Source organism: Mytilus galloprovincialis, chromosome 3, assembly GCF_965363235.1.
Source record: "Mytilus galloprovincialis chromosome 3, xbMytGall1.hap1.1, whole genome shotgun sequence".
Lineage (NCBI taxonomy): Eukaryota > Metazoa > Mollusca > Bivalvia > Mytilida > Mytilidae > Mytilus > Mytilus galloprovincialis.
Genome location: NC_134840.1, coordinates 48,818,192 through 48,842,642, shown reverse-complemented (window position 1 = coordinate 48,842,642; position 24,451 = coordinate 48,818,192). Strand labels below are relative to the sequence as shown.

Below are 24,451 nucleotides of genomic sequence, written 5' to 3'. Positions count from 1 at the left end.
TATTTTTATTTTTATACACAGTAATTTTCATTGATTTTATGTCTGAATATATAAACACACATCATGCATTCGATATTTAAACACAGGTCAACCAGTTATTTTTTTATCAATAGTCAGTCATCGTAACTATAATGACAGCACTATATATAACTAAGAAGATGTGCCAATGAGACTATTCTCAATCCAAGTCATTTGTGTAAAATGTAGACAATAACTATAGGTGATAGAACAGTCTTCAACAAAGAGCCTTGGCTAACACCGAACAGCAAGCTATAAAGGGCCCAGCTAATGACTAGTGTAAAACAATTCAAACAGGAAAACCAACTATAGACTGATAGATTCTTAATAAGAGACTTTTCATTAAAATGTTGAAACACAATTATGTTGTACATTAACGAGACTATAACGCACAAATGAAAGTACTATTATACACTTGAGTAAAACTAAAGTTTTGTTCTGACACAGGACTTGTAAGCATTGGCTCGGAAGTAATCATGTACAGTGGACAACCTATATGTGTGATCATTAAAATAAGGACATGATGTAGGCAATCATAGTTCAAATGAAGTTGATGAAAGAAATTATCATAGGCAATCGCCAAGCCTTAAAAAATGAGAAAAACTTTTACTCCGACATGAAAAATACGAAACAATCCGAAACTGAGAAAAATGACGACCTGTTTGTCTCAGAATTGACAAGTAATAATCAAAGATACCTTCTGCATATGAATATAAAAAAGAAGATGTGGTATGAGGCCAATGAGACAACTGTTCACAAGAGACTAAAATGACACAGACATTAACAACTATAGGTCACCGTACGGCCTTCAACAATGAGTAAAACCCATACCGCATAGTCAGCTATAAAAGGCCCCGATATGACAATGTAAAACAATTCAAAGGAGAAAACTAACGGCCTTATTTATATAAAAAAATAAACGAAAACAAATATGTAACACACAAACAAACGACAACCACTGAATTACAGGCTCCTGATTATGGACAGGCACACACATAAATAATTTTAGCGGGTTCCGAACGCTCTCCCTAACCTGGGACAGTGGTATAACAGAACAACATAAGACCGAACTATAAAAATCAGTTAAAAAAGGCTTAACTCATCAGATGGACAAAAAAACAAGTGGACGTGGCCGAGTACTTGTACATCCCGACAACAAAAAGATACTAGGAACAGATCTGAGAGTACTCGCAGTTATCTGACAGCTAGTCCAAAGCCAATAACAACTAATAAAAAAATCGTGCATCTAAGACTAATGAAGTATATTTGAGTATGGTAAAATAAGGTACACATAAATTCAGTATAGATGCTGTCCATACTTTTCGACACGATAAAATATCGTTCAGACTGTTGATGACGTTGTATTCCGGTACGCTTTGAACTATCCGCAATGTCTCGAGTATGAGTTGACCTACGCTAAATTTGTGCTTTCTTTTTATGTCTCTTTTTTGTATAGCTACTAACGTTTCTATGAATTTATACATCCCTGTCCTCCAAGTGTGTTGGTCTTGTGCGTTACTGATGAAGGTAAATACACAAACAGTTTGTTTACTATAGCAACATGCGATGCCACTGCTGACGAATGATTAGTCCCTTGTGATATACTCATCCGATTAGTATGTGATTCGGTACAGACATGATTTAGAATAAAACATAAGATTCCAACTTCTTTAGACAAAGATGACCTTCGCTGAATTTTTTTTGGTAATTTTTGTACATATACTATAGCTCCAATCGTTTCTACGTATTCATACATCCCTGGCTTGTTTTGAGTTTGAGCGTTACTGATGAAACTTTAACATTGAACAGTGGTTTAACATCACACATCAGAGAAGCTTTAAACGTCTGTTGTAAACGGCTCGACTCATCAGATTGGAACAAAGCACAACTACCAATAAGACACAAGGCGCAAAGTACAGAACTACAAGAACTCGCACTAAATAACAGTTTAAAAATGTTTCCCAAACTAAAATATCAATCATAACACAACCAATGCATTAACTGTAAAGACGTTTAAAATAGTTTGAGAAAAACATGACATATTCTCATGCCAATATATATATATTCACAATGACAGGATGTAGGACCGTAAGTGTTAATTACCGTTTTGCAAAAATTTATTTGTTATGTTTTAATTTATTAAATCAATATTAGTACCAATAAAAAAATAATCAAAAGATATTAGAACAGTGTGTTTTGTCTGTTTGGGTTGCATCAATCTTAGCTTTAGTTTAATTACATCATGTGCAAATGGGAAATTGACGGACACAATGTAGCATTCAATTTATGCTATCAACCAAAAATCGCTTCATGTATTCCAACAAAGGTACCTATAATACATCCTTTTCTTTTTGGTTTTTGGGTTACGCATTCCAGATTAGATCTTCTGACGCACAAGTTTTATAATGTGGTATCTTTGTTATCTAGCACAGGGTCTATATCGCTGCAAGTGGTCATTTATTCACCGCGGGTATCTTCAGCTCACTAGTGAGTGCTTTGGTACTAAAATGATTTATTACGTTTAGAAATTATTATGGAACTAAGATCTTAACTCACATGTGCACAATTGAGTGACAATTCTAGTAGTGGATATGTATCTGACAAGTTTTACGCAGTTCTGAGTACTAGCTGGATCTAATATTGTCTGAAAATAATTTTGTAGAATATCTAAAAGCAGTATAACCCTTTCTCTCCATTAAAACAATATCAATGGATTGATCAAATTCAATCGATCAAGCTCATGATAAAATGAAATAATTTAATTGATCCATTCAATGATTTATCTGCCTTCATCGTTAAGTCTAAAACGATCAATAAGGGATTACGTTAATTTCATTTAGAATCAGTTTGTGTTATTGGTAAATAAAAAAGAATATTAGGCTTGAAATGCCTCTTACGGATCTAACAGATTCTGATGGAAACCATTTTAAGGTGTTAGAGGTTGATGGATATTATTTGCCTAATTTCGGTTATGATAGTCAGGAGAGTGACTTCCTGAAAAGGGTTGATCACTGGCATGCCAGAGATGACGATATTATGATCTGTAACTACCCGAAATCAGGTAGGATTCTAACAAATCACTTTTACTTTAAAAGTAACATAGCCATGCTATTGAATCAGAGAGTTGAAATTAACAGGAAAGCATTATTCGGTACTATCATTTAGAAAAATATAAGGATTCAAATAAAAACACAACACAATCATTGAAAAATATCAATACTTGAATTGTGTATTTTTGACATTTAATTTCATTTCTCAGTTGTTAGTCATTTTACTGTTGTTCAAAAAACACAATTATTAAAAGTGTCCACGGGTTGTGGAAAGGGAATTTCCGCTTGAAGGCTTAGACAATAGCACTCTATATCACTGACAGTTTTGTTGCAGACAAAATAGCATGTTTAAAAAAAATACCGCTGCATTTAAAAGACCGAATTTGAGGGAAACGTTTGAAAGAGCATTTATCAGAATTATCCTAGCAAGAGAAGATATATGATTACATTATATGAACACGGGATTGTATGTTCATACGAAGTTCTCATAATTGCGTATAAAACATTTTTAAATTATATCATTTTTCATTGCTGTCTATGTCTAACCCCCAGGAACACATTGGATCTGGGAAATAGTACAGATGTTATACAGACAACAAGCTGAGTTTGTTAATGTCACTAAGGATGATTGGATGATTGAATGTATCACCAAGGAAAAGTTTGACGGTCCTACCTCGCCTAGGATACTTAACTCTCATCTTTATCACTCGATGTTACCTAAAGATTTTCTAAGAAGAAAATGTAAAATTATTTATACAATACGAAACCCAAAAGACGTGGCTGTGTCATTTTATCATCACCATAGAAACATATTAATGTATGAATATGCTGGATCTTGGAACTCCTACATAGAAAGGTTTTTGAAAGGAGAAAGTAGGATATTATTTTTACAAAAGTTTCTTTTCCCATTCTAAATGATGTGTGGCCTTATTATGTGATGAAGCATTTGAAATAAAAATAAGATGAACATTATCTATTTTACATGTATACTTGTTTGATGAAATTTACATAGTTTAAGACATTTAACACAAAAGAAATGTTGCAAAGATTTTATAATAATAAATTTACAAATATGTGCTTATTAAGCTACAAACGATAAAAACGCAAAGGCGTAAAAACTCAAACAAATACAATATATAAATGGCGATTCACTGACTTCCTGTAATATTTGCGTCACTTGTATTCTTTGATTCGTTCACAAAGATACACAAGACCAAAACTTTCGACCTCAATCTTTTATTTTCTTTTGTTTGTTCTTCTAATATTTTATCTTGTTAATTTGCTTGTTGCGTCTTTAATTACGTCTTCATTTATTTTATTGTGATAGAAAGAGGCTTTGATTGAATCATTGGTTGCTTGCAGTCAGCTTACTGACTCCCAGTGTCAAATACTTCCTACATTTTTTAGGACGACGCGTAAATATTAACTATCTTTACAGTAGCTGTAACTTATTAGTTAGGTAGAGTTTAGAGGCAAGACATCGAAAATTAAATCATGTTTGTACAGGAAAACAATTTTAACTAAGAAGACGAACTACTTCATACATCAAAGATATTATTAGTATTTGTTCTTGCAGAGGAAAAACACATGACTCGTAACGGTCCATGTTTCATTTTTGTTCAGCATTTCGTTTAGCATGTCTATATAATTAAAGTTTCAACACGTGAATTTCGCTTTACTCTTACAGTTGATTATAAGTCTTGGTTTGATTATGTACGTGATTGGTGCAAAGTTTTGGAGGAAAACAAAGACTATCCTATACATGTGATAAATTATGAAGATATGCATACGGTATATACTTTGTTGTATAAGTTTATGGTTCATGCATGTGAATTTTTTAGATTTTTTATTATTATAATACAGTTGAACATGAGCAACACCGAAAAGAGCCTTCTAGCTTTAAAGGGATTTTTCAACATGGCTCAGTGGGATTGAATTTGATTTTTTTTATTGTTCGCATATAACTGTATTTACTTTTCCCTTTTTGAGTTGAACATTAACACGTTTCGAAAACAATATATGCGATTTACGCATAGAATTGATTGAATTCGCTGTTATAGATTGCAATTAACTACGAAGCCACCTTATAATATGTCATAATCTGAAACTACGTATCAATTTACACATACTTCATACATCGTCGATCTAAATGTTACAATAAATGTATAATTCGTTTTAATTTAACATTACTAAACTTTATTTTTATACAGAATAACATAAAGGAAATAAAAAGATTGACAGAATTTTTGTGTATAAAATGTGAGGATCAATTAATTGGTGAAATAGGAACAAAATGTCAAATAGAAAACATGAAGAGAGAGAAAATACAAAACAATGAGGATTGGAGAGATAACACGGCAGGAATGTATAGGGAAGGTACGTTAATAGAGAAAAAAACTAGAGGAAATTAAAAACAACCGTTTGGCCTCAGGATGTATAGAGCTCGGGGGTATCTAAAAAGAACGTTTTCCTGGTTACATTGCACCAAATGTTTTGCATTTTTAAAATGATCAAACATCAATCCCATACTTGCTTCCTTAAAACTGATTTCAAAAATGTTGATGCATTTTATGTATAGTCATAGCTTAGCACATATGTAAATGAACCTAAATTAGTTATAATATTATTTAGTAATAATCATTTATTTTTAAAGAGCATTCAAACCATGGATTCAAAAGCTAAATACATCTTTAATTAAAGTAACAAATTATTTTGTCAAATTGATCTTCCATTATTATATGCTGATCAAATTTATAGAAAATAAGCTACCGTGATAGGCTCAATAAATCATTAAAATTAAATGTGATTTCCGAAATGTTTTAGTCTTTTCTATCCCTTTTGAAAAGCATTTTGTAAAGGATAACACAAATACTGTGTCATTTTGACTTAATTTTAGAGGTTTTACGGTCACAATCACGGTTTGTCCGATAGATACACGTCTGATTTGTAAATTTGCCAATTGTGTCCTATTTTTGATTGTGAAAATTACTGAGTGAAGATTGGCAGGATTCGGGATGCATGCATCAAGTTGTAGAAGACGCTAACTCTGTAGAGGCTACCATCCTTATTTCTTAAGGATTTTAACTGTTTTCAAGCCTTGTAAAAAAATCATATTTCAAGACAATATATGGTTATTCTTTATTCGATATACTTCGGAATCGTACCCTTGATCTACACCAGGAACATCCTAGGCCAAAAACCCCTATTGCAAGATATACTTATACCGAGTCACGTCGAGAGTCAAACAATCAAAAGGAATATGATATCTCTGAGAAAAATAGGGGAAGAGCCGTGGTGTAGTGGTTAGCGCATCGGACTACTAACACAAAGGTTCCTGGTTCGAACCCGGTTGTTTTGTATTTATTATAATTGTTTTGTGTATTTTTCAGGAAAAGTAGGAGGATGGAAGAATGTTTTCACGGTAACACAGAATGAATTGTTTGACGAGGTGTATGACAAGAAGATGGCAGGTGTAGATTTTAATTTATGATAAAAAGACAATAAATCGTTAAAGTGTTTCCAAGTAGTCCGTACTATATCTTTTGATAGTTTTGTAAATTTGTTATCTGAATTTTAAACTGGGGACATTAAGATATAAAAAGGAGTATATTTTAAATCCTAGAAATGTTGTTTTTTATTGCCTGCTCGCTTTAAATGTTTAGCTATGTGAATTAAAGGAATTCAAGACTGTCGTCGTTTATTTGTAGTGAATGCAATATCATGAAAATGTACTTTTTACACAAGACAATTCAATTTATTTGAATGTGTGAAAGAATTTTCATCCCCTGAAGCGTAGCGCATATTTAAGAAATGCATTAACAACTTGTTACAAAACAGTTAAAATACACAACTACACAAACTGACATATTATTAACATGTGTGTTACATAAAGCGTCTGTTTGTATACCGAATCGGATCATTTAAACGTAAGTTATTACACTGTTTTATTATTTGATATTACCTCTATTTTGCTTACTTTTTATTCAACTAAAAGATTTGTTTTTGTTTTATTTTGTCTTATTGATGATCAACTTCTTGAGCACAATGCACGGATGAGAAAAAAATGTTTGAAATATTCAAGCAAAAGTTGCATTTTTTTGGTATCATAGATATTGTAAGTATTTACAATCATTTTCACAACAGCGTAGACAAGACAATTTTTTGGCTCGTGCAGGTTATCGATTGACTGGGTCAGATTAGGTGAACGTTCGTCTGTAACACTCACTTGTCATATCGTACGTGTTATAGACATTAAAACTGTGGGTTCTGAACGCTTAAATAAAATAATACGAATAACTAGCAGAGGACTAAACCATTATATGATGATTTAAATTTAAACATTCTTTTTTTTTCTCGTGCACCTGCATGTACTTTACTCTTTTGATATATTTAAATCCGCACTGGATGCTGGCCTGGGTAAGCGTAAAATCACTGTTATCGATAGTCGATGACAACAATATTAAACTTTGAGGAAAATTCAAAACGCAAAGTCCCTAGTCAAATGGCAAAATCAAAAGATAAAACACATCAAACGAATGGACAACAACTGTCATATTCCTGACTTGGTACAGGCATTTTCTAATGCAGAAAATGGTGGATCGAACCTGGTTTTATTGCTAGCTAAACCTATCGCTTTTATGACAGTCGCATCAAATTTCATTATATTGACAACGATGTATGAACAAAACAAACAGACATATTATGTAAAAAAGTCAAATACAGGAGTACAGCAGTCAACATTGTGTTATAATCTTAATCAGTTAAAAAAAAACAAACAAATATGTAACTCAAAAGCACAAATATGTAACAAAGAAGCACAGAATGGCATATAGACCATTTTGATCAGATCTTTATAGATATTTATTTTCCACCACTAGTTGTGTTTACCTCATTATGATAATTTTGCAGGCCGTATTCTACTGTGAAACGAATGATAAGCACAATGAAATGCATGATTTTAGAAAGGTGGTTTAATATTTCGTTCTTTATAACGATTGTTATAAGAGTTTTATATCTAATCTAAAGATGAGACGGAATATGTTTTTATCGTTCTTTTGAATGTTAATGCCAAAAGAAGGAGGACGATATTTGTGTGTGTTTGTGTGTGATAGTATACAAATTCGCTGTAAATTTTAAATATTTTTGCAGATAATAAAAAAAAGATTGTTTTGTCATATTAAAAAGTAAAATCACCAAAATACTGAACTCCGAGGAAAATTCAATCGGAAAGTACCTAATCAAATGTCAAAATCAAATGACAAAACACATCAAACGAATGGACAACAAAGACATTGTTCAGGGTTTTTTTCTCCTGGATCAATAACAAATAAGTCGTCGAAAGAGAATTAAACATCATTATCATTATTGCAAGTATCAGATATCACGAAACGAATGGGATACCGTTGCGTCGAAAATAAGGATGAACAGTACAGACACATTAGATAAATCGTTTAAAGGGACATGTCAGTGTATAAAAACCGTATTAATAATACAAAAATTAAAGGTTACCCATTATAGCCTCAACTGATATGATTATTCGATCGTCTTCAAACATTAACCTACAACAATAATGATACACAACTTGATTCCCAAAATAATTACAGCTTATATAATATATACAACGTTTGACAAATTTATTATGCATGCACTATATCACATAAACATATAATAACATATATTGTCATACATTGTACCATCTCTGCCCTCATATATTGCTACATGTAGTACATTTATTCAGTTGAACTTAACAACATTACAAGTAAACCATGATTTATTATAGTGTGCAGAAAATTAAAAATACAACTTTTAGCATAAAACTGAGGAGTTGTAGTATGATTTCTAATTAGACAACTATCTACCAGAGTAAAAACGAAGAAGGAAGTAAGCAATTAATAAAACGGCACCATACGGCCTCCGAAAATGAGAAAACCTATACCGTATAGTCAGCCATACACGGCATAGAGATGAAAACCGTGAAACAATTCAACATGAAAACTAACGTCATAATTGATAACAAATAAAGGCAACACTAGTAAACCGGTGTTCAAATTTCATAAATCGATCAAGTCTTAGAGACAAAAAAATCAAGATTACCAACTAAAACCGAGGAAAACGTGTCAACTATAAGAGGAAAACAAAAGAACAACGGGAACACTGAAGTGGAACAAAAACAAACGGCAACATACATAGAAACGAACTATTTGATAACTTATATATTTCTAACTTGGAACATGACATTTTAAGAAACAAAAATGGTATGTTGAACCTGGTAATATGTCTAGCCAAACCTCCCGCTTATATGACAATTCTAAAAAATATCACTAAAATGACAACACTACATGTCAAAAATATAGCACAAACACACGCTAGACCAGTCAACACAGAGAAACTGTTCACAAAAAAACAGATATGACAGAAATTAACAAACAACAGCCTCTGTACTTTAGGCTCATAACTTTGGACAGGCACATACAGAATGTAGCGTTGTTAAACATGTTGTTGAGCGTACAAACCCTTCCCGGTATTTCGACAATTTAACGTCTATTCAACTTGTTTAAAAATCAAAAACATATTACGAACGTTGAAGAGGTGATCAATACAAAAAAGGACATAAGTTAAAAGTCAAACTGGACAAGGGATCAGACCTTTGCATGAGTTTCATTTCTGAACTTTTATAAAAGCAAATTTAACTTTAACTAAGTGATGATCGAGGCCAACATATTTGAAAATCCTAAATTAAATGCAAATGTTAAAGAACTGATTAAAACTAAAATGGTCACAAGCTGAGCACAACTTGGACATACAATCAAAACTAGTTATGTGTGAGACACATTTTTGAATTTTAACTTATTTTCAAAATTAAATAATAGCAAATTTGAACCAAATAATGTAATTAAACCCACCATAGATACCAGGATTGTAATTTTGTATTTGCGACAGACCCGCGTTTCGTCTACAAAATATCCATTATTTCATAAAAGTTCGGTAAATGTTTCCTACAAGCTTTTCCCTGGGTCACTTATTTTTTTTCTCACCTCTTTCGCCAAAACAGTATATTTTTTCGCCATTTTGTTATTTTAATCGGAACTGTACGTGAAGGAAATAATTCCTCAATCTAAAATGTAGCAGAAGTGTGGACCTTGTGGTAGTAATAACATTTATAAGGTTCTCTTTTTTTTAATTTCATAATGCATTCCACTTTGAAATACGACAATCATATTTACGTCTGACAAATTCAACATTCAGATGTACTGTATGCGTTCGCCTCTCAACCAGCAAAGCTGCTCATACTAGACTAAAAGTTAGTTGCCAAAGTAGCAGTTTTCGCCTTTGACTATAATAGACATAATAGTTTTTGAGACATTCATTTACTTTTTAGTTTTATTCTGAAGTAAACTGATGCAGAACTTGTGAGAGAAAAAGAAAAGAGAAAAAAAAGACATTTGTTCCCGCAAATAACTATCTATATATTCTTCTGAAATATTTGTATTTTATGTTCAATGTTCACTTCTGGCACAAAATGGCCTTAAATATCAACTTTATCATGAAACACCAAAAAGGTCACAATATGGTTTGTAAATGGGTCTATTTCAAAAGTCTTAATGCTAAATACATTAGTTTTTTTCATAAAAGTCCATAATATTCTCCATGGTAAGCCCATTTTGGCCATTTTGTCAAAATATGATGATTTTGTGCAATTTTCAGACCTAAAAGCTTTAGACACACCTTGGCCGCCACGTACGATTCAAAATCTGTTGTAACCAAAACATTCCAATTTTGATCTAGAATTCATCAATAAAAAACCTTTTTGGATCGTGGATGGCGACCAAGATTAATTATGCCAAAAAAACTATTAAAATTATGGAAAAAAGTACAAAAATTGACCTTAAAATAAAAATAATGATTATTTAAGGGGTCATAGCTTCATAAATTGTAAAGGAAAGTGTCCGAAAAATATATTTTTGTCTTAATAGTATTATCACAAGTATTTCTATGTGAAATTTAAAACTTTAGGCCCGATTTAAAAAAACATCAAATATTTTAGGCAAATTTTAACCCTTCGCGAACCTTCTCCTTTCAGATGCCACTGAAGGATCTAGTAGACTCAGAAGGGAAATGTATGACAGTTTTAGATGTTGATGGTTTTCTTTTACCCGATTTCAAATTTCCAAGTCAGGAAGATGACTTTCGGTCAATGGCTGATCATTTTGTAGCTAGAGATGATGACGTATTGCTTTGTAATTATCCGAAATCAGGTATTAAATTTGTAGATATGCAAAGATTGTTTTGTTCATGTGTTTTTGATTCTGTAATTCATTTTGCATTATTCCTTTTATTGTAATAATTTTTTCTGATAAGTAAGAGCAAAGAAATTTTAATCTAAAGAGCAGTGAATTTAAAGAGTGAAAGTGGATAAGTAGCATTTTAGAAATATGAAGAATAATGCAAAATGAATTACAAAATATCATACCTGTTTAAAAGAGGGACGAAAGATACCAGAGGGACAGTCAAACTCATAAATCGAAAATAAACTGACAGCGCCAAGGCTAAAAATGAAAAGGACAAACAGACAAACAATAGTACACATGACACATCATAGAAAACTAAAGAATAAACAACACGAACCCCACCAAAAACTAAGGGTGATCTCAGGTGCTTCGGAAGGGTAAGCAGATCCTGCTCCACATGTGGCACCCGTCGTGTTGCTTATGATATAACAAATCCGGTAAATAGTTTAATTTATTATAGAGGTACAAATGTTTATCATGTTTAAATGTTGTATTTGCCCACATAAAAAATAAATAAAGATAAGTTCGAGACTTGCAGATTTCCAGAGTTAATGCAATCAAAAAATAAGGTAGAGTTTTATGTTCAATATATTTCACATCGGGAATACAATGCCTTCGTTTAATCTTTTTATGAATTCGTATTCTCTTTATCTTCTAACAACGTTGGATATATAGTGTTTCTAAAATGAAAATAACAATTTAAGAATTTGATACACTTTCATCAGGAACACTCAAACATAAAAATTTGAAAATAACGAATGTATAAATAAATAAATAGTCGAATTATCATGCCTTAAAAGTTGTTTTTTAATCAATCCAATGCTATTTCTCACATTTGGTTATTAACATTACAATTTTTCTGTCAGAAATTCGTGTTTCGCAAATTTAAAGTGATAAGTATTCGTTTTTGTCATTCATAATATTATTTATTAACAGGGACTCATTGGGTGTGGGAAATTATCCAGATGTTGCATACACAGAAAGCAGAATTGATAGAATACTCTAAAATGAAATGCATGATTGAAAGCATGTCAAAAGAGTCATTTGATTCTTTACCGTCTCCTCGTATACTGAATACACATCTAGAATTTTCCATGCTTCCAAAAGATTTTCTCAGGCGGAAATGTAAGATAGTTAACACTTTGAGAAATCCTAAAGATGTTGCTGTTTCATATTATCATCATCATCGTGGATTGCTTATGTATAACTATGATGGATCATGGGATGGCTACTTAGAAAGATTTTTAGAAGGGAATCGTAAGTTGTTGTTTTTTTTAACATCCAGGAGTTATCACCAATAGAAAATTCAAAACGAAATCAGGGATATGGTGAACTGATGTAAGTGTCATAAAATAAGTGTAGTCTGGTAAACCACAAGGGACAAATAGTGCACTATTGTTCACGCATAGGATAATGATCGAAAGGAAATAATGAAAATAAGCGGTATAAATAATCAACCACATAAACATTTTTTCTCCATGCAGTATCAATATCTACATATGGTCCCTTTATTGATCTTTAGTGATTAGATGATACAGCGACCAGTGCTTAGCTTTTTGGCATGTTTCAAATTCAAGTACTCTTTGCCTACACTCGCCGCGATATAGCATTTTTGTGCTGATGTTGCTTTCAGCAATCACCAATCAATCACTTATGTCTGTTAACAAAGATCATCTAATTTTGCAATTGTTTATAAGGGGCATATTCGGATTAGCTGTCAAATTCGTGATCACTGATAAGACTTGAATTATCATACTGTAAATCAACAAATTTTCGCGGGCGATTTATTTTAGCGACTTTTGCGATCTTTGATCTTTACTTATTTAACTACGTCAAGCAAATTAGGCATCATCTAGTTAACCATTGAGATTACATCCAAAGACGGTCGACACACTGCCAATAGTCATTCGACCTGATATAAATATCGATATAAATTTAATTGACACGTGTAATTAGGTCTGTTTGATTTCAGGTTATAGATTGTAAATGATGGTTTTACCTGTATATGAATATTTCTTGTGGTCCAAATCGGTCAATGAATTTTTTTATGGTTGATTTCTTTTTTCACTGTCAATAATGACATTCTTTGTTTTATATATATAACTGAATAAATTAAGAAAAATCATAACCATCTCCAGCTTATGATAAAGTAAGAATATCATGAATACATGTTCAACTAAGGTTGAATTATTCACTTGCAAGCTAATAATTCGTTTTGATTGTTTTGTGAGTGTTTTTGGTCATATTGAAAAAATTGACGGATAATAGCAAAAAGTAAAATCACAAAAATACTCATCTTCGCTAGCCAAGGGTTACGATCCACTCCCGAAGAGAACGGGAGTGGATCGTAACCCTTGGCTAGCGAAGATGAAAAATACTGAACTCCGAGGAAAATTAAAAACTGAAAGTCCCTAATCAAATGGCAAAATCAAAAGCTCAAAAATATCAAACTAATGGATAACAACTGTCATATTCCTTACTTGGTACAGGCATTTTCTTATCTAGAAAATTGTGGATTGAACCTGGTTTTATAGATAGCTAAACCTCTCACTTGTTTCACAGTCGCATCACATTTCATTATATTCTCAACGATGCGTGAACAAAACGAACAAACACACAGGTAATACAGAGTCAACATTGTGCTATAATCTTATTCACTAAAAAAAACCATACAAACATATAACAAAGAAGCACAAAATGGAATACAGACCAAACATATTGGTAAAATAGTATTTCATTATTCCGCTGTTTCAACAGTTTGTAACAACCAAAATTGTATTTTATTGTTATGTCTAAAAGGCAGCCAAAGCCACACTAAAGCCAAAACTAAAGTTGACACTTTTTGCATTTCATATTTAATTGTGCTCTCAAACTTTTAGTATTTTGAACTTTCCAAACATTCTGCTTTGAGCATACCTGATAAAGATTACTCCAGAAAAAGACTAGACAAAGTGATGCCCATGCACTCCAAACTGAAGTAACTGTATTATAACAAAGTCAATGTGGTACTTTCTTTGAGATAGTATTGTGTCTTGGAGATACTTTGCATCTTCGGGACCATCAATTGTGTCTCCGCAGATGCAAAGTGTTATTTTACAATAACTATAACATTTAAGCGTGTATACCCCAAAAATGACAAAGTTCAATTATCTCCCAAAAGAGAAAATATTAATAAAAATAAAAACCCTGACCACATGTACACCTTCAATATATAGGTACAAACAGCCAGCAAAGTGGAAACGTCCTAGCATTCAGACTGTAGGATGAGTTATCTTAAAAAGCTCCTCTTATGCAAATAAATAATCCAAAAAAATGACAACAACTATCGCACAAAAGAGAAAATGTTAATAAAAATCAAAACCCTGCCCACATGCAGACCTTCAATACACGTAAAAACAGCCAGCAAAGTTAAGGATTATGTACCCTTGTGTTGATTCAATGCTAAACATATGGAAATTTTATAGAAAATCCTCAGCCTTTATCCTTGTACTCTCATATTTGGCGATTTGATGACTGATAGATATTGGATTATTGCATACAGTGCTAGCATTGATTTCCTTAAAACAAGTTTATTATTGTAGTTATTGGTTAAACAAAATTTTAAAAAATGGACCAAATCAAGTACACCTTTTATATTGCGCTCGACTTTAGTGACTCAGCACGAGGTATTTTGGAATTTACAGGTTGGTTAGAACCTTTTGTTATAAATAAACACTAGCACATCACAGAAAAGCAAGTGAGTAATCTATGTTTCAAATTTTAAAACAAAAATCTCTGTAATAAAGGCTGTGGATTTTTTATAAAAATCTTGGTTTCTTTGACATAAAGTACTCTTTTTCTATTAAATGCAATGACACTGTAAATAATAATGCTTTGCATCAAGTTTTCCCTCGGTACATTTACAAAATGGCCTATCTCTATTGTTCAGTATATATGATACAATTGAAGTTTCAAAATTTCGTACAAAAATAGCTACAAAAGGGGTCATAAACATTCCAGCAGCACCTGCATACGGTGTATATATCTCCCAATTGATACGATATTCCCGTGCTTGCATTTCCTATCATGATTTTCTTGATAGAGGATTGTTGCTCACAAGGAAGCTATTAAATCAAGAGTTCCAAATGGAAAAGTTGAAATCATCTCTTCGTAAATTTTACGGACGCCATCACGATTGGTTGACCGTTATGGAATAACCGTTTCACAAATGATATCGGATATGTTCCTTACGTCGTAACTACATCCCCCTTCCCTTTCATAAATGTGACCTACCGAATTAGACTTTTTACCGGATTTGTTATCTCATAAGCAACACGACGGGTGCCACATGTGGAGCAGGATCTGCTTACCCTTCTGGAGCACCTGAGATCACCCCTAGTTTTTGGTGGGGTTCGTTTATTCTTTAGTTTTCTATGTTGTGTTATGTGTACTATTGTTTGTCTGTTTGTCCTTTTCATTTTTAGCCTTGCGTTGTCAGTTAATTGTCGATTTATGAGTATCTTTCGTCCCTCTTTTAAAACTTCATAGTATTTAAACTGTAGGAGTAGTTATCTAGAAATGCTCCTCTTATGAAAGTAAATACTCAAAAAAATGACAAAGTTCAGCTGTCACCCAAAAGAGCAAATATTAATAAAAATCAAAATCCTGACCACATGTATACCTTCAATATATGTACAAATAAAGGCAACAGTAGTATACCGCTGTTAAAAACTCATAAATCCATGGACAAAAAACAAAATCGGGGTAACAAACCAAAACCGAGCGAAACGCATTAAATATAAGAGGAGAACAACGACACAACATCGAAACGCAACACACACAGAAACAGACCAATCATCAGACAAAACACCACGAGAATAACAAATGTAACATGAAAACCAAATACATGAATTTGGGATAGACAAGTACCGTGCCACGTCTTATCTCAATATCTCAAAAATAAGAGAAAACACAAACGACTCAACGTTAAAATGCAACACAAAGAGAAACGAACAATATATAACAATGACCATCTTCCTGACTTGGTACAGGACACTTTTAAAGGGGAATAAAAGTGGTGGGTTGAACCTGGTTTTAAGGCATGCCAAACCTCGCACTTTAATGGCAAAGTTAAATATAACATTGGAATGACAACATAATATTACAGGACTACAATACAAATAAATAGGAGAACATATTAGACACAGAAAAACATGATTAATAGATAACAAAAAGCATCAGGTTTAAAATTCAATACGCCAAAAACGCGCCTTGCCCACACAAGACTCACCAGTGACGCCCAGATATAAAAGATCGAAAGTGAAAAAAGTACAAAGTTGTACAGCACTGAAGATCAAAAGTTGAAAAGGTTTCGCAAAATACGGCATTGTTTTTATGCCCGGGATAAGAACATTCTTATTATATAGAACAATTCATGCTATTGCAAACAGTAAATTTTATCAAATGAATATGAAAGAGATATACACAAAGAAACTAAAGTATTAACTAATTACAGAAAACTAAACCTGAATACATAACGCCTAGATATAAAAGATCGAACGTGAAAAAGGTACAAAGTTGTACAGCACTGAAGATTAAAAGTTGAAAAGGTTTTGACAAATACGGCATTGTTTTTATGCACGGGATAAGAACATCCTTATTATATAGAATACTTAATGCTATTGCAAACAGTAAATGTTAACAAATGAATATGAAAGAGAAATACATAATGAAACTGAAATATTAACTAATTACAGAAAACTAAACCCAAGTTTATCACAAAATAGACACACATCCGAATCAGTCCAAGCGTCAACGTAATTAAAAAAATTGTGACGTCACATACGATGGCGAAAAGGCAGAAACGTTATGCCACATTTGAATTTATGAAATTTACAAACAGACATCAAAGTGACAACTTCCTAGGATTTAAACTGTAGGAGGAGTTATGCAGAATAACTATATACCCATAATGGGATGGAAGAACGGACGGACGGATGAACGGACGGATGGACGGACGGACAGGGGTAAAACAATATCTCCCAACTTTTAGTTGCGGGGGCATACAAATAACATAAAAACCGAAAATTCTAAACGAAATGTCCCATATCAAATGGCAAAATCAAAATTTCAAACACATCAAACGAGTAGAAAACCACTATCAAATTGATGACTTGGTATAGGCATTTCCTTATGTAAAAAATGGTGAATTGAACCTGGTTCTACAGCTAGCTAAACCTCTCACATGTATGACTGTTGCATATCATTACACTATATTGACAACAATGTGTGTACAAAACAAACAAACATAATAGGTAAAAATGTCAAAAATAGGGGTTCATCAGTCAAAATTGTGTCATAATCTTAATCTCTATAAAAAAATATATACAAACAAAGACAAAAAAAATTGCATAAAGGCAAACACCTCAGCAAACATGAAAGACAAGAATGCAAAAACACGTGTGTGTGCACGAAAATAATATCATATACTTACGTTACAACTTTTACAAGTTCCAAAAGTACATAATGTACCAGTAATAACTTGTTCAATTTTCTTCAGTTTTTTTTTAATTATAAATAATTAATATATTTCAGTTGATTATATGTCTTGGTTTGACAATGTACGAAACTGGCACAAGGACATAAAGGAACATAGGGATTATCCTATACATGTTATTCAGTACGAAGATATGCATAAGGTATGATAAACATATTCACATTATATCAGATATTCAGCATTCGCCTATAAGACAGCATTCAAATACTTTTATGTTAATGAAAATTCCTGATTTCAACTATGCAAGTGCCAAATATTCTGCACTTAATAAGAACTCATAGCGTCATAGATATTAATACAATTAAATACTTCCGCAATAATACTTCAGTATAAGTCTATGGATCTCTATATAAAATTGAAAACAACACGTTTATAATTTCATGCGTTCGAAGCGCTTTTCTGGATTTACCTTCATTAGGAACGCTCAAGCCAAACATTTTTTAAAAAAACTTAAAAAATAGCCAAATTCATCTAAAGTCAACTTTGCCTGAAGGAGAAAAACCTTAGTTTCTTATTAATTTCAAAACTTATAAACGTTAAATCATGTCAGTACAGAAGTGTCTACTACTGAGTTGATGATACCCTCGGGGCCTGATAGTCCACTAGCAGAGGTATCGACCCAGTGATGTAAAAAATTGAAAACAACACGTTTTATAATTTCATGCGTTCGAAGCACTTTTTGGATTAACCTTCATCCGGAACGCTCAAATATTTGAAATCCCAGGATGTATAAGTACCGAAACCATTAAAGAGCTATATGACAAAAAACCTAAGATAAATAGCTAATATCATCTAAAGTCAACTTTGCCTGAAGGAGTTGAAAGCTTAGTTTCTTTATATCCTTGTACCATAAGGTTTCACACGAAAGAAAGAATGTCGGTATAGGTTTTCAGGATTATGGTCCTAACCGTTAAGGAAAAGGGGCAGGAACCAAAAACCATATTGTTGTTTCTAGTGCTTTGCATAAAATTGCTTATTCCTTTACCAATTTAAATGGGATGTGACTTCTCGATGTTCTGTAATATGCCAAATAGAACCGTGCACTTTGATTTTGGTTTTTGGCCCCACTTTTGAAATTGTCCATATCGAGGTTCAAAGTGCTCAACATTAAACTTTGTTTGATTTCATCAACAATTGAATTAGTAGGGTTCTTTAAATCTTTAAAATACAGAACCAAACCGTGTATTTATATTTTTTATATTGCTACCAGTTTTCGTATATGTTTACAATAAGGTTCGAAAAGGTCCAGAATTAAACTTTGTTGATTTTTCGATAATAATCAAACTATCGGGGTTCCTCGATGTGCTCAATCTACCCGATTATATAGATTTTACTTACAACCGTACACTTGGCCATCAAGAATTTGACATTGAGGGTCAGATAAGAACTCAACTCAAAAAATGAAAAAAAATAGTGACATTGTAGATTTTCAATGTTTAAGTATCAATATTCCAGTAACACTTGCATATTTACCTATCTCCCACTTTTTTAAAGGAGCATATAAAAAAGTTCTGCAGTCTTTATAGATATGAATATAATTCTTTGAGTATAAAGGGCAAAACACTACATTTACACCAAGTCAACACAACCACTTGAGTAGTTGATGAATGTTACATCGAAAATATAACATAGCCAAATTTTCCCTAAAGGACAACCATTGACTCAGCTCTAAACTGGAAATACATAATAAACATGTTTATGAATTTAATTTTCACTTTTACCCTTTTTTTAATTTTAAGTCCATAGAATAATAACAAAAGATACATTCTAACACAAAACAGATACAGATATGCAGGCTAATCAATGTTGAATAATACAAACACGCTGGCAGTTAATGAAAGTTATTGTACTGTACTTAAAATTTAGAGTGGAAATGGGGAATGTGTCAAAGAAACTAAACAAGTAGCAGATAACAGCCGAAGGCCACTAATGGTTCTTAAATGCAACTTAGCACGCATAGATATCATTGCTACCATGCCTTACTCTCTTGCATTTGTTTTATGTGCGTTTGCATACCTCTTGTAGCGTCAGTGTTTTAAATAAATAAACTTTATTTAATTTGCGATTCTGCAATCATCTAGAAATGTGTACAATTTGTAAATAATCTTTCATCATTCATAGAACTTATTTGTTTTCAGAATGGCATTGAAGAAATAAGAAAATTAGCAAAATTTCTAGAGAAACCATATAATGAAAAGTTGTTAAAAGGTATCCAAGACAATTGTCAATTTGAAATTATGCAAAAGGGTAAATGTCACGCTAACTTCTTTTGGAAAGAAAATACAGCTGGAATCTACAGAGAAGGTAATTTATTATTTTGAATCATTCATGATAAATTTAATTCAACAATAAAATAATTATAATCTAACAGTCTTTTATATATTGCATGTTTAAAAGGGAATACATATGATATGAAGACCAGAGGTGAACCTGGGACATACAAAAGATATTTGAAAAAGATTATTAGTATAATGATCTATAACAAAAGATTATAACTCTAGAATAAACATATATGAGACAATATCTGAAAAAGTCTAATTTTTGGCAATAAGAAAAAACAAAACAAAAATATTTAGACCCAGTATTTTTTAGAAAACAAATCGAAGAACACACATTGGGGATCTAGGAACTGTTGTCTGTAAATCAAACAATTGTTTAATACGGAAACAATGGCAATTTTAAAAATGGTACAAAAAAATCCAGTTCTTTCCTGTTACCTAAGTGAATCAATTTAAAAAAGTTTCTAATGGGAATAAGGAATAAGTTTAAGATACTATTTGTGGTTTACTAGTATATCCTGCAATAGTTTATCAAATGCAATTATTGATTTTAGCATTTGCAATACAAAAGGTTTAGAAATATACTTAAATATAGTCAGATATGTCGGTAACTTGAAAGAATCTTGAGTAACAGCACAACGGTAACAGGACAGAGTTGGTAAAAGGAAGGATTTTTCTGCTTTATTTTAAAGTTTAAGAAAAATACATCATATACGATTGGTCACAATTGGAAGATAACAACAGCAAACAATGTCATTTAGCCTTTGAAACTGTATTTGCAAGATAAAAAATCTGCCTAGGTAATGAAAAGTTCTCAAATAAATTCCTTTCTGTTACTATCTACTATACTAGAATTGCACAATGTTCTATGCTGTTATCAAAAGCAAAAAAAACTATTCTTTTATTCAATATACTGTATATTATTTTGAAATTAATTTAATATGGTGGTGATAACTTATATTATAAGAAATGGTTGGCATATAGTAGATTAACTTTTCGATTCTTCAGTGAAATTGTCTTGAACATCCTTCCTGTTACTGATGATGGTTATGCTGTTACTTTTTATCAGGTAACATGACAGAACGTAACAGAAAGGAATTACGCGATAGTTTTTGTCCTTTTTATCACATTAAATGTAAGTGTATTTTCTGTGACATATAACTTTTAAAAAGATGATATAAAAACACACTTAATGTTGTGGTGCACACTTAAAAATATTCTCAGAAAGTGTCAGAAAAGGCTGTAACAGGATAGAACACCAATAAGTATTTTTCTATAAATTCTTACCTTGGATGGGCTTGAATTTTCAAACCTGGCCGCCTTTCCAACTATTTCTTTGTACTAATGCATTCAGAAAATGATGCTCTTCGCAATACATAATGGGAAAATAACTCTTGGTCTTGTAAAGGTTTCCACAGGTAAAAAAAAACCAGTGGTAACAGGAGGGAAATCACCCCTGGGGACAAATTTTTTTTCTCTTAAAATTTGTAAAATTTTATTACATGCTATAGTTATAATATAAAAAGACAAATAAGGGGCAAGTTAATTATATGATATATCATATATGTGAGAATCGGACGCCTGTTTAATTAATTTGGATATAATTTGAATGATTTAGTTTTAAAAAAAAACACAGGGGACAACATGATTTTAGGGGGGTTGAACATTTAAATTACAATATTTTATTGGAAGAAATATAAGAATGAGTGTTTTATTGGCAGGAGTTGGTGCATTATATAATTTAGTTTATACTGAAACTTAAAATTTTCAAAAAAGATGGTTGAATAAAAAAATAATTGCTGGTGAAGTGCGGGACATGGAAATTAGACCTTTTCAGATATTGTCTCATATATTGAAACTAGGATGGATATAGTAACACTCACTTGGAGCTGTGTTTATAAATTACTATCTAGACTTCAGGAGATTTCAAATTTAAAAAAAAATGTAATGACACTTAGTCATGACCATTACTACAAATCTGTATGTCAATTTTTAAATGTTATTGTTTTGTTTTATTGTGCTGTTTGGTTTCGGTCTTATTGACTTTTATCCAAATTTTTCAATTATATTTGAAATGTTGCTATGAGATGACCAGAATGTACATAATCAAATTTATTTATATTGCAGGTAAAGTGGGTGGATGGAAGAAGGTTTTTACAGTAGCACAGAATGAGAAGTTTGATAAATTGTTTCAGGAAAAAATAGCTGATTTAAATTTGGACATTAAATTCACATTATGAATGTTATAGATGTTATAGATGTAAAATCGCTAAAAGTTATAATCAACAAGAATATGGAATGTAATTTAGATTTTTTTTATCTTATACTATAGTTATCAAAGGTACCAGGATTATAATTTAATACGCCAGACGCGCGTTTCGTCTACATAAGACTCATCAGTGACGCTCAGATCAAAATAGTTATAAAGCCAAACAAACTATGTAGGACGAGAGAAGAAGTGATTTAACCAAGCAATTGCTTTAGTGTACACTTTTTTAAACATATTGTTTGACTTAATGAAAAATTATAAGAAGTATATAGTACTATTCAGCATGCGTGACAAATAGAAAAACCAACTGATAAAAGATACCAGGCAATTATATAAAGCCAAGTATGGTCATTCTGAGTGCTCAGACTTGAGTCATTGCAATTCATAGTATAAATATTTTTTCTATAATTGGATGAAACTATCATAAAAGGGCATCCATTTAGTTTGATTTGATATGTTTACCATAACAAATTTAAACAGGCCAATAGTTGCTTACTTCTTTACCATTCGGTCTCTTGTGGAAATATGCCACATCTTATTTTTAAATTTGTATCATTGTGTAATTTCTGCTTTCATCTCCTGTTAGGATTTGTTTCAGATGAAAATGTAATATTATTATAAAATAAGATTTTTAATCAATGAAGTATAAGACTACATACAGCCGTATAAGGTATACAGACGATGACTTCATGTTAAGATTATGCTACAACTCTATGTTATTGTGTATATGATTATCAATGTACATTGACATTAACTTATACAAAATGTAGGAGCTTAACCAAACTAGAGACTCAAAGGAGCCCAAATCCCTCACCGTGGAAATGAAACCCCTTATTGCCAAAGATATTGTTTAATTTTTTTTAACTTCAAACGGTTTTGTTTTAAGCTACGTCTATAATTCCAATAAAACATGTCGTTTTGTCTTGATATAGTTTTGAATCTTTCATTTGCATATTTTAGGCAATAGAAAGTTTTGGCTATATAATATTGATTTTATACAGAAAATTCGCACTTTCAGAATATTTAATGTTTCACAAATAATACATAGACATGTTAGGAAACAGTTTTCCACATATGGAGTAGATTACTTATTTTTAATAGCCTATTACCGAGAGAAAAAAAGACAATTTACAAATCAAGCGTTTCCATTTAACAAGCCATTTTTCACAAAGAAATGCATATTAAACACAGCTTCTAAATAAAGGCAACAGTAGTATACAGCTGTTCAAAACTCATAAATCCTAACCTATGCCAAGTTAAATGTATTGTTTATCTTAACAAACAAAAAAAGATTTTTCAGTCTCATTATCATATTATAATTACAATAATTCATGAACAAAAGCAGTCAGTAAATAAGTCAAACATCGCCCAGTCTGCCTATTTATGGACATCAATATTCGATCGTGTTAAGTCAATTTCGTCCACTTCACATTAGGAACTTTTTTTCATATTTTTTTTTATTGCATTGCATACTGGCTTTAATCGTATAACTTTGTTAAGTAATTGGAATACATTCTCGTTTGTATGCAATGAATTTAGTTTGATTTGATGAAAAAGAACTTTTTAAAAGATGCAGTTTATTTTTTTCTAATCTTTACAAATTTCGAATTATTCCATCACTTGAAGCGCAACGCATATTTGAGAAAAGCATTGACATAGTGATAAAGAAAATCGTTAAAATACACAACTACACTAACTGACATATTATTAACCTGTGTGTTACATTATACGTTCATTTGTTTACAGAGCGGATCGTCTTAACTGTAAGTGATAACACTATATTTGACTATTTAATATTTACTTATATCTTCTGTATTTATAGTCATCTAAGAGATATATTATTTGTTTCATTTTGACTTATTATTGATGATCTTGAGCTGATGAGAAAAATTTGAAATATGCAATACAGTCATATGTTTATCATAGATATTTTTATGTATTATTCAAGAAACCAATTATATGTATTATACATTTGATAGGTTCATTTTGTTTTATTAACGTTCAATAAACAT

The 24,451-nt window shown here is 31.7% G+C and overlaps 2 protein-coding genes across 3 annotated transcripts; both read left to right on the top strand.

The window, feature by feature from the left end:
- Positions 1-2,828: 2,828 nt before the first annotated feature.
- LOC143066454 (sulfotransferase 1B1-like) lies at positions 2,829-6,756 on the top strand. 2 transcript variants are annotated; one of them, XM_076239376.1, is made up of 5 exons: positions 2,829-3,079; positions 3,621-3,941; positions 4,756-4,859; positions 5,279-5,444; positions 6,458-6,756. In XM_076239376.1, exons 1-5 carry the CDS (start codon positions 2,905-2,907, stop codon positions 6,556-6,558), a joined length of 867 nt encoding a protein of 288 aa, XP_076095491.1. In that variant the 5' UTR covers positions 2,829-2,904; the 3' UTR covers positions 6,559-6,756. The 2 variants fall into 2 exon arrangements, with proteins under 2 accessions (XP_076095491.1, XP_076095492.1); XM_076239377.1 differs by lacking the exon at positions 3,621-3,941.
- Positions 6,757-6,911: 155 nt separating this feature from the next.
- On the top strand, positions 6,912-23,366 carry LOC143068189 (sulfotransferase 1B1-like). Its single transcript, XM_076242051.1, has 6 exons — positions 6,912-6,994; positions 11,149-11,323; positions 12,293-12,613; positions 17,930-18,033; positions 20,030-20,195; positions 22,298-23,366. The coding sequence occupies exons 2-6, from the start codon at positions 11,149-11,151 to the stop codon at positions 22,408-22,410; spliced, it is 879 nt and encodes a 292-aa protein (XP_076098166.1). The 5' UTR covers positions 6,912-6,994; the 3' UTR covers positions 22,411-23,366.
- The last annotated feature ends 1,085 nt before the right edge of the window (positions 23,367-24,451 follow it).